The 12,519-nt window shown below is 39.9% G+C and overlaps 1 protein-coding gene across 1 annotated transcript; it reads left to right on the top strand.

Moving 5' to 3' along the window:
- Window positions 1-36: 36 nt before the first annotated feature.
- On the top strand, window positions 37-9,615 carry PNN (pinin, desmosome associated protein; the record flags this gene model as incomplete). The annotated part of the gene is made up of 8 exons (XM_010184609.1): window positions 37-110; window positions 924-992; window positions 2,330-2,402; window positions 2,487-2,581; window positions 4,482-4,557; window positions 6,676-6,831; window positions 6,916-7,054; window positions 8,089-9,615. Coding segments are annotated over 8 exons (1,971 nt in total), but the record flags the coding sequence as incomplete, so codon positions are not given.
- Between the last annotated feature and the right edge of the window lie 2,904 nt (window positions 9,616-12,519).

Raw genomic sequence — 12,519 nt, 5'->3', positions numbered from 1 at the left:
GGGAGGTACCGCTAACAGCTCCCGCTGTCTCTTTGCAGGCCCCCTCAAAACAGACTGTTAGCCCTCACAGGCCCAGGTGGAGGTAGAGGCCGTGGGAGCTTATTGCTAAGGTAAGGAGCTGCAGGGTTTCTTCAACCCTTTGCCCCGGCGTTAGTTTGCTGCCTTTACACTGGGGTGGTTTATGTTTCTCATCTTAATCCCATTGCTGTCTTAGCAAGCAGGCACCAAAGCTGGCCTACAGGGCATTCGGGGATGAAATTTAAAGTCCCTTCTCGTTCTGTTATAACAGGTTTAAATGGGTGGTTTCCCTAACCCTTTTAGCTATTAGCCTGAAAAATAAGAGGGAACATCGAAGTTAAGGGAGCTGTTGTGTGGTATTTGGGACCTTGTCTCTTTGAAATTGTGCAAAATCAGTCTCTCAATAATTAAAAAACTGGTAGCTTTTCCAGAAAGAATTCAAAGAGTTGAAGGCGATAGAAGTTTTAAAACACATGTAGATTAAGCCACAAGTCTTTTGTTGTGGGTTTTCCTTCCCCCTAAGTAGAATGAGAAGGCCAATTTTTCTTCAGTAATTCTTTCTTGATGGAGTATGTAGTGGATTTTTTGCTATATTTCAATATTAAACTGCTAGTTAGGACTTAATACATCTTGAAAATTACTGCAGATATGAGCATTTCAACATAACAAGTCTGCTTGTTTGATTGTAAGTAATCAATTAAATAAGTGCAGAAACTCAAGTTTAAATTAGTTGGTCCACAAGTGGTATGTTTAAACTTCACTGTAGTAGTATCAGTAAATGGTAGCAGAGCTGAGTAAAATTTATTGTTACATCGTGGCCACAAAGCCAGAATACAGTTTGGTTGTACAGGCTTAGCCTGGGGTTAGCCTGACTTAATCTGAGATCACAGGTGTTTTCTTTTTAGGCGTGGATTCTCGGATAGTGGAGGAGGACCCCCAGCCAAACAGAGGGATCTCGAAGGGGCAACCAGTAGGTGGGTGCAAAAACTGATGCAGAGAACTTGCTTTATTAGAATGAGAATTTATAGCAGTAAATTTACAATACATAGATTCAATAAGTGTTAATAACTGATGACTTTCACTGTCTTCTTCAAAGATTACATATTCAAGACTTGTGGGAAATATATTTGGATGGTAGCAATCGACTGTGGTGAAATTTTTTTTATACCTTATAGCAATAACATAATGATACAAAGGTTCTTGGAGTTTTCTATTTCGCTTGGTGTGCAGTGCTACATTATGTTTTACAGATTTGTTAGTGTCCCGGTTTGAGCTAAATAGAACAAACACCTAAACCAGGACAGTTATCCAGCAAACACAAGTTGAAGTATGGCTGAGATCTCCCGTGCAATAAATTGAAGGCATGCAGCGTGTCAGTGCACGGATTTTGAGCTTTCATATCCGGATGGAGATGAGTCAGATGTGACTGATGATAGCGAGCTTCATTCTGTGAGCACTTAACATGCAGTGGTAGCTCTTGACTAAAGCAAGGCTTGCTGTTGAATTTGTGAGCTAATGCAAAATGAATACTGTGAAATAGCTTTACCAGCAGCAAAGCGCTGTCCCACAAAGCTGAGAGTGAAAGCTGAAAGCTTTCATATCCGGATGGAGATGAGTCAGATGTGACTGATGATAGCGAGCTTCATTCTGTGAGCACTTAACATGCAGTGGTAGCTCTTGACTAAAGCAAGGCTTGCTGTTGAATTTGTGAGCTAATGCAAAATGAATACTGTGAAATAGCTTTACCAGCAGCAAAGTGCTGTCCCGCAAAGCTGAGAGTGAAAGCTGAAAATAACTTTTATTTAATACACTGCCTAGTTGTTCTCTGTTAAAGACTCAGTTCATCCAAGTTCTCAGGTCCTAAGGGCTCTGCCTCTCCTCACCTGTTTTCTGGGTATTTGGCTTGGTAACCCTAATTTCCCACTGAAAAATCATGTCAACCTTTATATCTTGAAGCATTTAAATCTGTCTCATAATCCCCTTATACTGGTAGCCATTTTTAGAGATTCTGGAAAAGTACAAACATCAGAAACAAGAAGTAACTCCAAAGGTGTTCTAAAGTCAAATGTGGTAGTAATGTGGGGTCTTCTGTTTTACTTTACTGTGCAAGTTGTATTAAAACTTAAACTGTGTTCTCTCACTGATTTTTACCAACAGTAGATTCTGTCTGTCCCTGGAACAGTGGGGAGATTTTTGCTGGAAGCATTGGTTCTTCTGACCAGATACACTGACTTGTATTTTTCTCACATTAGAACAGATGCTGTCCTAAATACGTGCTCTCTAGTGACCATTAATGGTTTTTCTTCCTCAGGCTGGGTGGAGAACGTCGGACGAGAAGAGAATCACGCCAAGAAAGCGACGCAGAGGATGATGATATTAAAAAGGTAATACATGGTAAATGAGGCTGTGCAGGAAGAAACATACTTATCTGGAACATGAACAAAGTAGTTTGTTTTTCTTTGTTGTAGCCAGCGTTGCCATCTTCTGTTGTTGCTACCTCCAAAGAGCGAACACGTCGAGACCTTATACAAGACCAAAATATGGATGAGAAAGGAAAACAAAGGTATGCAGAAGTCTTTTAAGCACTAACATCGTACTTCTGAATGCTGGCATAGGAAGTAGCTTTAGATTTGAAATGCGTTATACAGATGCTATTATGTATGAAAGATGATGTTGAAGAGGTACTGTAATGGTATGAAATTGATTTTAAAAAGTACTCAAAATACTTCACAGCGGTAACAACACAGCATTCACTTCAAGTAACTGATGGGTTCTGCTTCTCAGGCCACCTACAGGAATAGCTTTGCTAGTGCTGTTGTAACCAATCTTTGAGTTAGACAGAAATGTATCTATGGCTTCATTGGTTACTCAACATTTAGGCCCGTTACAACTGTCTGGGTACATCATTTATTTTGTTGGCTGAAGGAGGCTTTTGGGTGTGGGGTTTTCCCTTTTATTTAATAGCACAGTAGTTCTATTGTGTTTCTTCTCTCTTACTGCTTTCAGACTCATTGTATGCACAGTCTGACCTTCCTTTTGCCTGCTTCTTTTTAGATTCCTCCTATGTATATCTCCTTTTTCCTGTATTTTATTTGTGTCAGGATAGCTCATAAAAATTCTTGCTGAAATGCAGTTCAATTGGGAAGGGGTGTTGGAAAAGCAAATTTGCAGCTGTATCCAACCTCCTGGACTCCAGCCACTTCAGTCTGCAGCTCACCCGGTGCGATAGTAACCTATACCTCAAATAGAGGAATGAGAGCTGGAATAAGGAACCATAGAGAGCTGCTGTGATAAGGACCACAGATGAATTAGCACAGAAGAGGCACTTTCCTTGCTGCTTTTACAGTTACAATACCACTAGCAGGCTGCTGTTGCTTCTGTCACCAGTTTCCAACAGAAACATTCCTCACAGAAAGACTTTAAGGATTCTTGGTGGACTTTCCAGAGCTTCAGGCACTAAAAGTTTGTTTGCTCAGAATTGTGGTTTTATTGTTTTGCGCTCCAGTAGTCAAAACAGTTCAGTGGTAGTAAGTGAGGAAACCAGTTTGGATCTCTGTGTGACCAGTGGTAGAAAGAGACCCTTTGAGAGGAAGACATCCATTGAGCTCTTGATTTTGCTCAGTGTCTTCTGGGATGTCATTCATCTATAAATACACTTCAAGTAATCTCGAACTCTGAGTTCTTTATTTGTTACGATTTCTACTGTTTAATATACAAGTACTTTAACCTTTCCGTGTCAGGTTTGTGCCAGTAAGAATAGCATTTCCTTTCTCTTAATTGGGTAAAATTTCAAGACAAACAAGACAGTCTGCCTCTTGCTGTAGAGGCTTAATTTGGGATTAAATAGAAAGAGAAGGTGAAATTCAAGAAGAGAATGCCTTGAACAATTTTACTTTTTTTCTCAAAACAGCACTTAATTGGATGAGAGCAACTCTGGTTTCTTCCCACAGTGCAGTGCCTCAGTGTAGAAGATATTTGTTAGGCAATCTGTGACAGATAAGCTTTCACTCCATTTCTCCTTAATCTCCTGAGCGGGGCCGGGGGGGTATGCTCTTCAGAAAACCCAGTGACCTTCCAGTTCACTGCCTTATTGATAACTCACACTGTATTTACTCAACCTTTTCTTCAATACTCTCTGCTTTTGGATTATTTTTTAATACTTATTTTCTGAGTGTCGTGATTTCCAGATGTATAATGTGCAGGCTTCCAGTTTGCCCAGTGCTAACTGTGCTGTGTTTTGGATAGGAGCTATGTCTGACTCTTAAGCAAAATACGATATGTCACTGTAAATTATATCCTAGCCTGTTGGCACAGTCAATGTCTGTTCCCTTGCTAATGGCCTTGAGTAATACTGAGCCTTTAAAAATAAACATCTCTGATGTGGAAAGTTTCACTGATTGTTTATGCAAATAGAAATCGTAGTACTTGAACTGAATCTCAAACTTCTTTTTGTTTTTATTCAGGAATCGACGTATATTTGGCTTGTTGATGGGCACTCTTCAAAAATTTAAGCAGGAGTCTACGGTTTCTACTGAGAGGGTACTTATTTTTAGTTCTATCAGACTCTAGATAGTAAAAAACAAAGCAAAATTTCTGTCTTCAGGATTCTTCAAATAGGAATGAAAATTCCCCATGGTATAGGTTGCAGGTGAAACAAATTGGTAAGAGTGCATGTAGGTTTTTGTTTGGTTTAGTTTAGTGGAATTGGGGTGGAAGGCAGGAAAGGGACTCTTCATGATTTCATGACTTATGAGGAGTGGCTGAGGGAACTGGGCTTGTTTAGCCTGGAGAAGAGAAGGCTGAGGGGAGACCTCATCACCACCTACAACTACCTAAAGGGAGGTTGTAGAGAGGTGGGTGCTGGGCTCTTCTCCCAGGTGATGGGGGATAGAACAAGGGGAAACGGCACCAAGCTGTGCCAAGGGAGGTTCAGGTTAGAGATAAGGAGGAAGTTCTTTACTGAGAGGGTCGTCAGAGGCTGGAACAGGCTGCCCAGGGAGGTGGTGGAGTCACCACCCCTGGATGTATTTAAAAAGCGGGTAGACGAGGTACTTAAGGATATGGTTTAGGGGGTAGACAGGAACGGTTGGACGTGATGATCTCGGAGGGCTTTTCCAACCGAGCGATTCTGTGATTCTGTGACTTTACAATACTATTTCTGACCATTGCAGAAGTGAAAAGGCAGTGTTTTGTTGATGAGGTTTTTTTAATTGCTGTACATTTTTAAAACATGTAAAACACTAAATACACTGTATCTATCTTGTTTACGTTATTTGGGGATCATTTCGAAGTAAATGGAATTTAATTGGGTAACTGTTTAATAGGCCATAGGCTACTTCTGTAAATAATGGTGATTCGGTACTGCTGAAGCAGTGCCCGCCCTGATGTGTTCCAGGTGTTTAAAGTATAACCAAGTACTCAAAAATGTATGGTTGCGTTATGCTGTCTGACTGCAAATGGCTTCCTCCTCTCAGTATAGATAACAAGAATTCCTGTCTTTAATAAATGGATATGTGATTGTACTGAAGTGAAGGCTTTGCGTAGCTTAGTGGTAACTTCAAAAAACTTATATATAGGATGGTGGTAACTTTATTCCTAGAATGCCCTTTTAAGTTGTGGAGGCTGTGGTATTTGTTTACTGTTGCCCTAAATGGCTTATTCAGTAATAACCTTTAGATTAAAAACAGTGCTTGAAAGTTGTACTTTCAGCAGTCTGATGGAAGCAGATAACAAAATCTTTAAACTTAAAACCTTTTCTGTGTAGTGTTAGCATAGCTGGCTTGCAGCAGTGGTATTGATTACTCTCAGATCCAGTATTTGGATATCCTGCTGTTTTACCTAACTTGTCATGTAGCACATGAGAGGACCAAAGTTCTCTGTCTGCTTGCCTTTAGAACAAGAAACTGTTGATTAGGATGGTCTAGAAACATGGAGTCCTTCTCTAATTTATGGTAGTACATGTTTGCATAAAGAGACTTTGAGGAGTTATTGCTCTTTGCAACATATTTCTGAGAATTTGTATAGGAATTGTTCTCTTCATACTTAAAAACTTACTGTGAATCAAAGTAGAGACCTGAGGAGTTTTGTGACACAGCGATTTTTGTTGTCCAGGCACTAAATTGTGTTTTTTTTATTAGGCAGCTATTGTACAATCTGAGCATGTGGCTGTCTAGGACATGGTAACAGGGCATTTCTGGATTACAGTAGTGTATCTAATTAACAATGAATATACTGGAAGTATTTGCAGTGTAATTTGTTTTGTTGGTCACAAACACCAGTCTGCAGCCCTTCATTTGTTTCTGCGGGAGTTGAATTTTTTCCCTCCAAGTGGAATACCTGGAATCTACTTTTTTTTTTTCCTGCCATTGGGAGAAAAACAAAATGTAGAAGCTTGTATTGAAAATTCAAATCCAAATTGAACTATAGAAAACCAGACACATCCACAGGGGCCCATACTTTTTTTTTAGTTAACCCACAAAAAATTAGGTGCCAGCAAGCAATGACACTCTTGCAATACCTGCATTTTAGGAGATATTTTGTAATGTGTTTTTAGGAATTTTTTTAATGGTGTAAATAATTCAAAACTGTAATTGGACCAAACTAGAACATGCTAGTGACTTAGAAAAAATATTTAAGATACTTCTTTACTAATTTTAGCAAAAGAGACGACAAGAAATTGAACAAAAACTTGAAGTGCAGGCAGAGGAAGAGAGAAAGCAAGTTGAAAACGAAAGGCGAGAACTATTTGAAGAAAGACGTGCTAAGCAGACAGAGCTGCGGTTACTGGAGCAGAAGGTTGAGCTTGCTCAGTTGGTGAGTTTTAGTTTGGCTTTTGATTTTTCTCTTTGCTTAAACTATTCTTGTGTATCTCACAGTTATTTTTCTTTCATTTCTCAGCAAGAAGAATGGAATGAACATAATGCTAAAATAATTAAATACATAAGAACGAAGACAAAACCCCACTTATTCTACATACCTGGCAGAATGTGTCCTGCTACGCAGAAGCTGATGGAAGAGTCACAGAAAAAGATGAACGGTAAGTGGTCTTTGTGATGCAGAGGGCCTTGTTCTTGCCTCCCTTTGACTACAAGTTTCCTTTGAGTCTCTGCTTAAATATGTGAATTTCATGGTTAGGACAAACTGTAAGTTCTTGCATGGATGTTCATCACAAATGAACATTACTCTTTCAGTGACTTATTTTTATATTGGATGTGCTTTGATTCTCTTAGAAGAAATCAAAAGAAGTGTATGAATAATCTCAGAGGTATGTGTTTAAAGCAGTCCTTTATATTGGCTTTGATACACAGACGTATGCCAGTGCAGCAACTCAGTTTTAGGAAAGGCGGATTCTACTCATTGAAGACCCAAAGGAATACAGGTTTTTAACAAAATATGTCAGAAGTGTTTTCTGAATCACAGTACTAGAAATTTATGATGACTTTTTTTTTTACCTTAATGTCTGTTCATTTCTGTTTCACAGGATGACTATATTTTTCTTTTGGAAAACAATTTAAAATACTGCGGTTGATGGTAGTCCTACTGTTCTTTTTTATTAAACTGAGAATGTATTGGGTTTGTTTTTGTTCTTTAGGAGCTTGTCTTCATTGTGTGGGGTTGGGGGATAAGAGAAGCTAGCTCACCTATCTGAATAGCTTACATTATTTAAGCTTTCTTAATACCTAACCAGCTTTTTGCTGATTTTTACTGTCTTTTGTTTACCTTAAGAAGTATAACCTTGTTAATATATAAATACCAGGAAATTAAGGTATTATTTTGATATACTGAACATTGGATTGATTTTAATGAAGTTAAAATCTCTTTGTTAGCTTAGATTTAGGGCTTTACTATTCTGGTACTCAGCTGAGCTGACTGTCCCCTTTGCTTTGTTTTCTTAAGGTAACTAGCAGACTTTTTCATTATGCATGAATGGCTTGCTACTTCAGAATGAATAAGAATACAGTATTTATAAGTTAAAACTATTTGATAACTTATTAACTCATAGTTAAGGAGAAAATAGACTTCGGTGTCTGTAGATGATCTGACACTATTATTTATGCATTTATTCCCTAGCACTCTTTGAAAGCAGGCGAAATGAATTTGCAGAGCAGATTAACAAAATGGAGGCCAGGCCCAGAAGACAATCGGTGAAGGAAAAAGAACAGCAGGAGGTGCAGAATGAAGAAAAGAAAGAAGAACAGAACAAGGAGCAGGAAGAGGGTAAGGTGGCTCAGCAGGTGGAAGAGTTGGAGACAGGTAATCAGCACAATGATGTAGAAATGGAGGAGGTAGGGGAGGAAAAGGGAAAAATAGGTTCAGGGCATAGTGATGCAGAGAAAGAACAGGAAGAGGATGAACAGAAGCATGAAATGGAGGTTAAAGTAGAAGAGCCTACTGAGGTGAGGGAGAATGACAAGCAACAGGATGGTCAGCATGAAGAGGTCATGGTTGTGAAAGAGGACAAGGAAAACATTCAGCCAGTGGATAATGAGCAGGATGTGGCTGAAACGAATGAGGCAGATAGTGTAGAACCTGTAGAAAATGAAAATGGCAAAGAGGCGGAACCAGATACAGAGTGTGATGCTCAGCCAGAAAAGGTGTGTAATGTTCCTTCTCCCGAGAAGGAGAAAGGTATCAAACCAGAAATTGAAGCTGAACCCGAAGAAAAACAAGAGAAGGCACCTGAAGCTCAGCCAGAACCTGTGGCTGAGGCTTCATCTCGGCCACAGTCTGTGCCACTGGCACAGTCACCTCAGTTGACTCAGTCCTCTCAGGATGCAGAGCCCCAGGCAGACAAGGATGAAAATGCTGTGGTGTCTGTAAAGGTAGTTGAGGCACAGACAGAGCAGAGTCAGACACTCAGTGTAGAAATTAAGAATAAGACAAGGAGTAGGAGCAGAGGTAGAGCAGGTAACAAAACTGGGAAGAGTCACAGCCGTAGTAGCAGCAGCAGCAGTAGCAGTAGTACTTCGAGCAGTACTAGTAGTGGAAGTAGCTCAAGCACTGGCAGCAGTAGCAGCCGCAGTACTTCCACCACCAGCAGCACTACAAGTGGAAGTACCAGCAGGGACAGCAGCAGCAGCAGCTCTACCACTAGCGAGAGTAGAAGTCGAAGCCGAGGAAGAGGGCATAACAGAGACAGAAAGCGCAGGAGGAGCACAGACAGGAAGCGAAGGGACGCTTCAGGCATAGACAGAAGTCACAAGTCCTCAAAAGGTGGGACTAGAGATACCAAAAGCTCAAAGGATAAAAGTTCAAGATCTGACAGAAAGAGGTCTATATCAGAAAGTAGTCGGTCAGGCAAGAGAACTTCACGGAGTGAAAGAGACCGTAAATCAGACAGGAAAGACAAAAGGCGTTAACAGAAGAGACCAAGCTTCCTTAGCCTAATCTTTGCAGCGGAAGATAATATTTGAGTGAAAGGATTCCTTGTAAGGAGGAGGAGAAGGCTGCCTTAAGAATTGCATGCTGTAAAAAATCTTTTGGAAAAATGCAGACTGTTTACCAGGCGTTCTTGTACTTTTTACATAATTTTGTAAAAGGTTACTTACCAAAATTCTGTGAAGTTCCTGAAAATGTAAAAATAAAAGATTAACACTCCTTTGCATTTTTTTTGATATCCTGTACTCATTAAGTACTCTGTATATTTTAATAGGTAAACCTTTAAGTAGATGTGATCACTTCTTCTGTATCATACTTCTTTTTTGTAGAAATAAATGTGCGTTTTCAATAAATTGTTTGAGATGTCCTGTTGACAATTAAATTCCCCTCTTAGATCATATGTAGGGAGGCAGTGTTGCAGGAACATACAATTTTACTTTTCCCGTCTTGCAAGAATTTGAATCTTTAAGACCCAGTAAAGGGAGTAATCTTCAGTGCTGGGTAGGAAGGGAAAGTAATTGATTTGGATGTATACCTTTTGTTTTCCTCTGTAGTCACAAGCTCTTTCTCAATTTTATCTTCAGTCTTATACAACTTTTTCCTATCCATAGGCAAGCAGTGATTAAATGGGAATGTTAACACTGGCCAAGATAGCTCAAGCCAGGCAGGAATAGCTCTTACCTGCTTTCTGTGGGTGCCTGGGTAGTATTTACACCTATGTCCTGGAGACAGCTACTCTGTTCAATGATGTTCCTTGCTTTGGCCAGTGGAGGAAAGGCTTCAGTTTGCTTCTCAACCAGGATTCTTTCTATTTTAGTTGCAGCCTAATCTTTGATCCCTTCATACCACTAGGAATAATTACATTGCAGTGTTGGAGTTACCTGGGACTACCTAATGCTAATGTTGTGTGCGTGCAAGAATGCTTTCTGAATGTATTTAATACAAGTTAAAGTGGTATGGTGTTATCTATGAAGGTGAATACTGTTTTTATATAATTTTGTATGGAAAACAAACAGCTGTCGCTCTGTTCTGTACATGTGCAAATAAATGTGGCTTTGTAGACTACTCGATGCCTATGATGTTTTCTTATCACAGATGTATTACCTTAGTGTTTTTACATCTAGAGCGTGAATCGTATTTGCAGGTGACCTTATCTTAGCTCTGTATCCAAAATTGTTCTTACAGGCTTTAATGGCAGTTAACTGAATATGAAACACTGGTGTAATCCACATTGTCTTGGCAGGAAGAGAGTTCTTGTGTCTCGTATGCCAAGCTGCAGACCAGGGAGTCCTAGAAAGACTTCAGAATGGAAATGACATGTAAGCTTATTTTAGTGTACAGAAAGCTCTATATACTCTTGTTGTTACAAAATAGACTTTAATGTACTTAAACTTTTACAGCTTATGACTTGCTTTGGGATCTTTATTGTTAATGCAGACACTGAGTAGTCTAGGAAATGCAACATCTCTTACGTATACAAAGCCCTGTCTTAAAAGAGCCACACAGTGTGGCATACTGCTCAGTCTGGTTAAATTGCACTGTTAAATCTGAGTTGATCCTTGTGTGAATTTTAAGATGTCGTAAGGGATTTCTGCATTTCTGCCTCGGTAGTTAAAGTTATTAAGATGCCATTCCAAATGAAGTTTATACTTTCAGCCTAATGAAAGCTGTTGGCAGTTGATCTGACATTTTCATTACCATTGTTTATCTTCATGTGTAATAGTACTCACATTTCTTGCTTCAGTTCTGCAGAACAGAAATTAACTGAAGTCTTGCCCTATCTGCTATAAAGCTTTCAACTTTGTCCTTTGGAAGCCAGGTATGATAAATCCCATGAATCTTAATCTTTGACTTTAGTTCAAAGGTGATTAGAAGCTATGCTTGTATAACATTGGCAAGTATAGGATTTATACCCAGAAGAAAAGAGTATTTGATATAAACGTGTTTTGTTATTGAAGTTACTAGAGGAACAAGTAACACGGATCAGGGCAGTGCTCATCTGCCTTTTAACTTCAAACCTCAAAGACTGAGTGTTGAGACTAAGCTACACAGTGAGCAGTGCACAGAGTAACTTGGAAATTGCAGATACAGAATACAGTGAGTAGCTAAGATGAGCAGCAACATTTTATCTCCATATGAAGACTTGAGAATTAGTTTGGGCATCCATATGAAACAAGTCAGAGCCTTTTTCAGGGCTGTTTTGACAAATACAGTAATAATGTGCAGATATCAAGGTAGGGATCTGATAGTCTGTTCTCCCCCACAAACTTGCTGTAGTACATCATTTTAGGTGTCGGAATACCTGGCTTTGCCATTTTTAGGTGAATCAGTTGCTTGTTACCAGGCTCAAAAAGGGACTGTTAACCTTCTTAGGCCCCTTATTGGTTTTTGTCCCATGTTCCGTGGTTGGTGTGCAGCATTATGAAAGACCCTTCTGACCAGTTGTTAATCTAGGTGAGATTAAAATGTCTTTTTTTTTAAATTTTGTGCAACACTTAGTATTTAGAGTTTCCCTAATATAAATTTCTTGTATGTTCCTTCTCACCAATCCATCCTAATCAGTAGAAACTTAGGAGTGAACAAAAATACCCATCCTACTTTTCTGCTCACCAAGTTTCTTTGCATTTGTCATATTTAAGCTGCTTGGTATTCCATTTCTCCCTTTTTGCCTCCTACTGATAAACCTAGAGGAGCCCAGAGAAGGTCCCCAGTCACTGCCCCTCTAAGCAGCACAAGATACAGGGGAGTGAAGGGCAGAGGATGTTGCTGCTGGGGATGGGGCTGCATCGAAGCTGTAATTTCCCTGGTGCGTGAGACAGCTCTCTGGTGCATTACCCAACAGCACAGACAGCTGCTGTACCAGGTCATAGGATAGGCCTGTGTCCCTACCAGGTCATGTAGCAAGGGAAGGGGCCAAAGTGTTAGATTGCGACTGGAGGACATCTGCTGCTATTTAGCTGTTTGCAGGACGTTGCTGGTTAATGTGCCCTGGCTCACTGCCCTCTCTCCTAACCTCCAGAACGCCATCTGCTTGCTGGCTCCCTAGATGAGGCTGAGCACCAGTGTCTGTCAGGTTTGGGTGGTGAAGCCAGGAGGGAGAACTTTGCTGCAGGACAGACACAG

The sequence above is a fragment of the Mesitornis unicolor genome, unplaced genomic scaffold (assembly GCF_000695765.1).
Source record: "Mesitornis unicolor isolate BGI_N332 unplaced genomic scaffold, ASM69576v1 scaffold10875, whole genome shotgun sequence".
Taxonomy (NCBI): domain Eukaryota; kingdom Metazoa; phylum Chordata; class Aves; order Mesitornithiformes; family Mesitornithidae; genus Mesitornis; species Mesitornis unicolor.
Note: the sequence above shows the minus strand (reverse complement) of the source record. Positions and strands in the feature narration are given on the sequence as shown.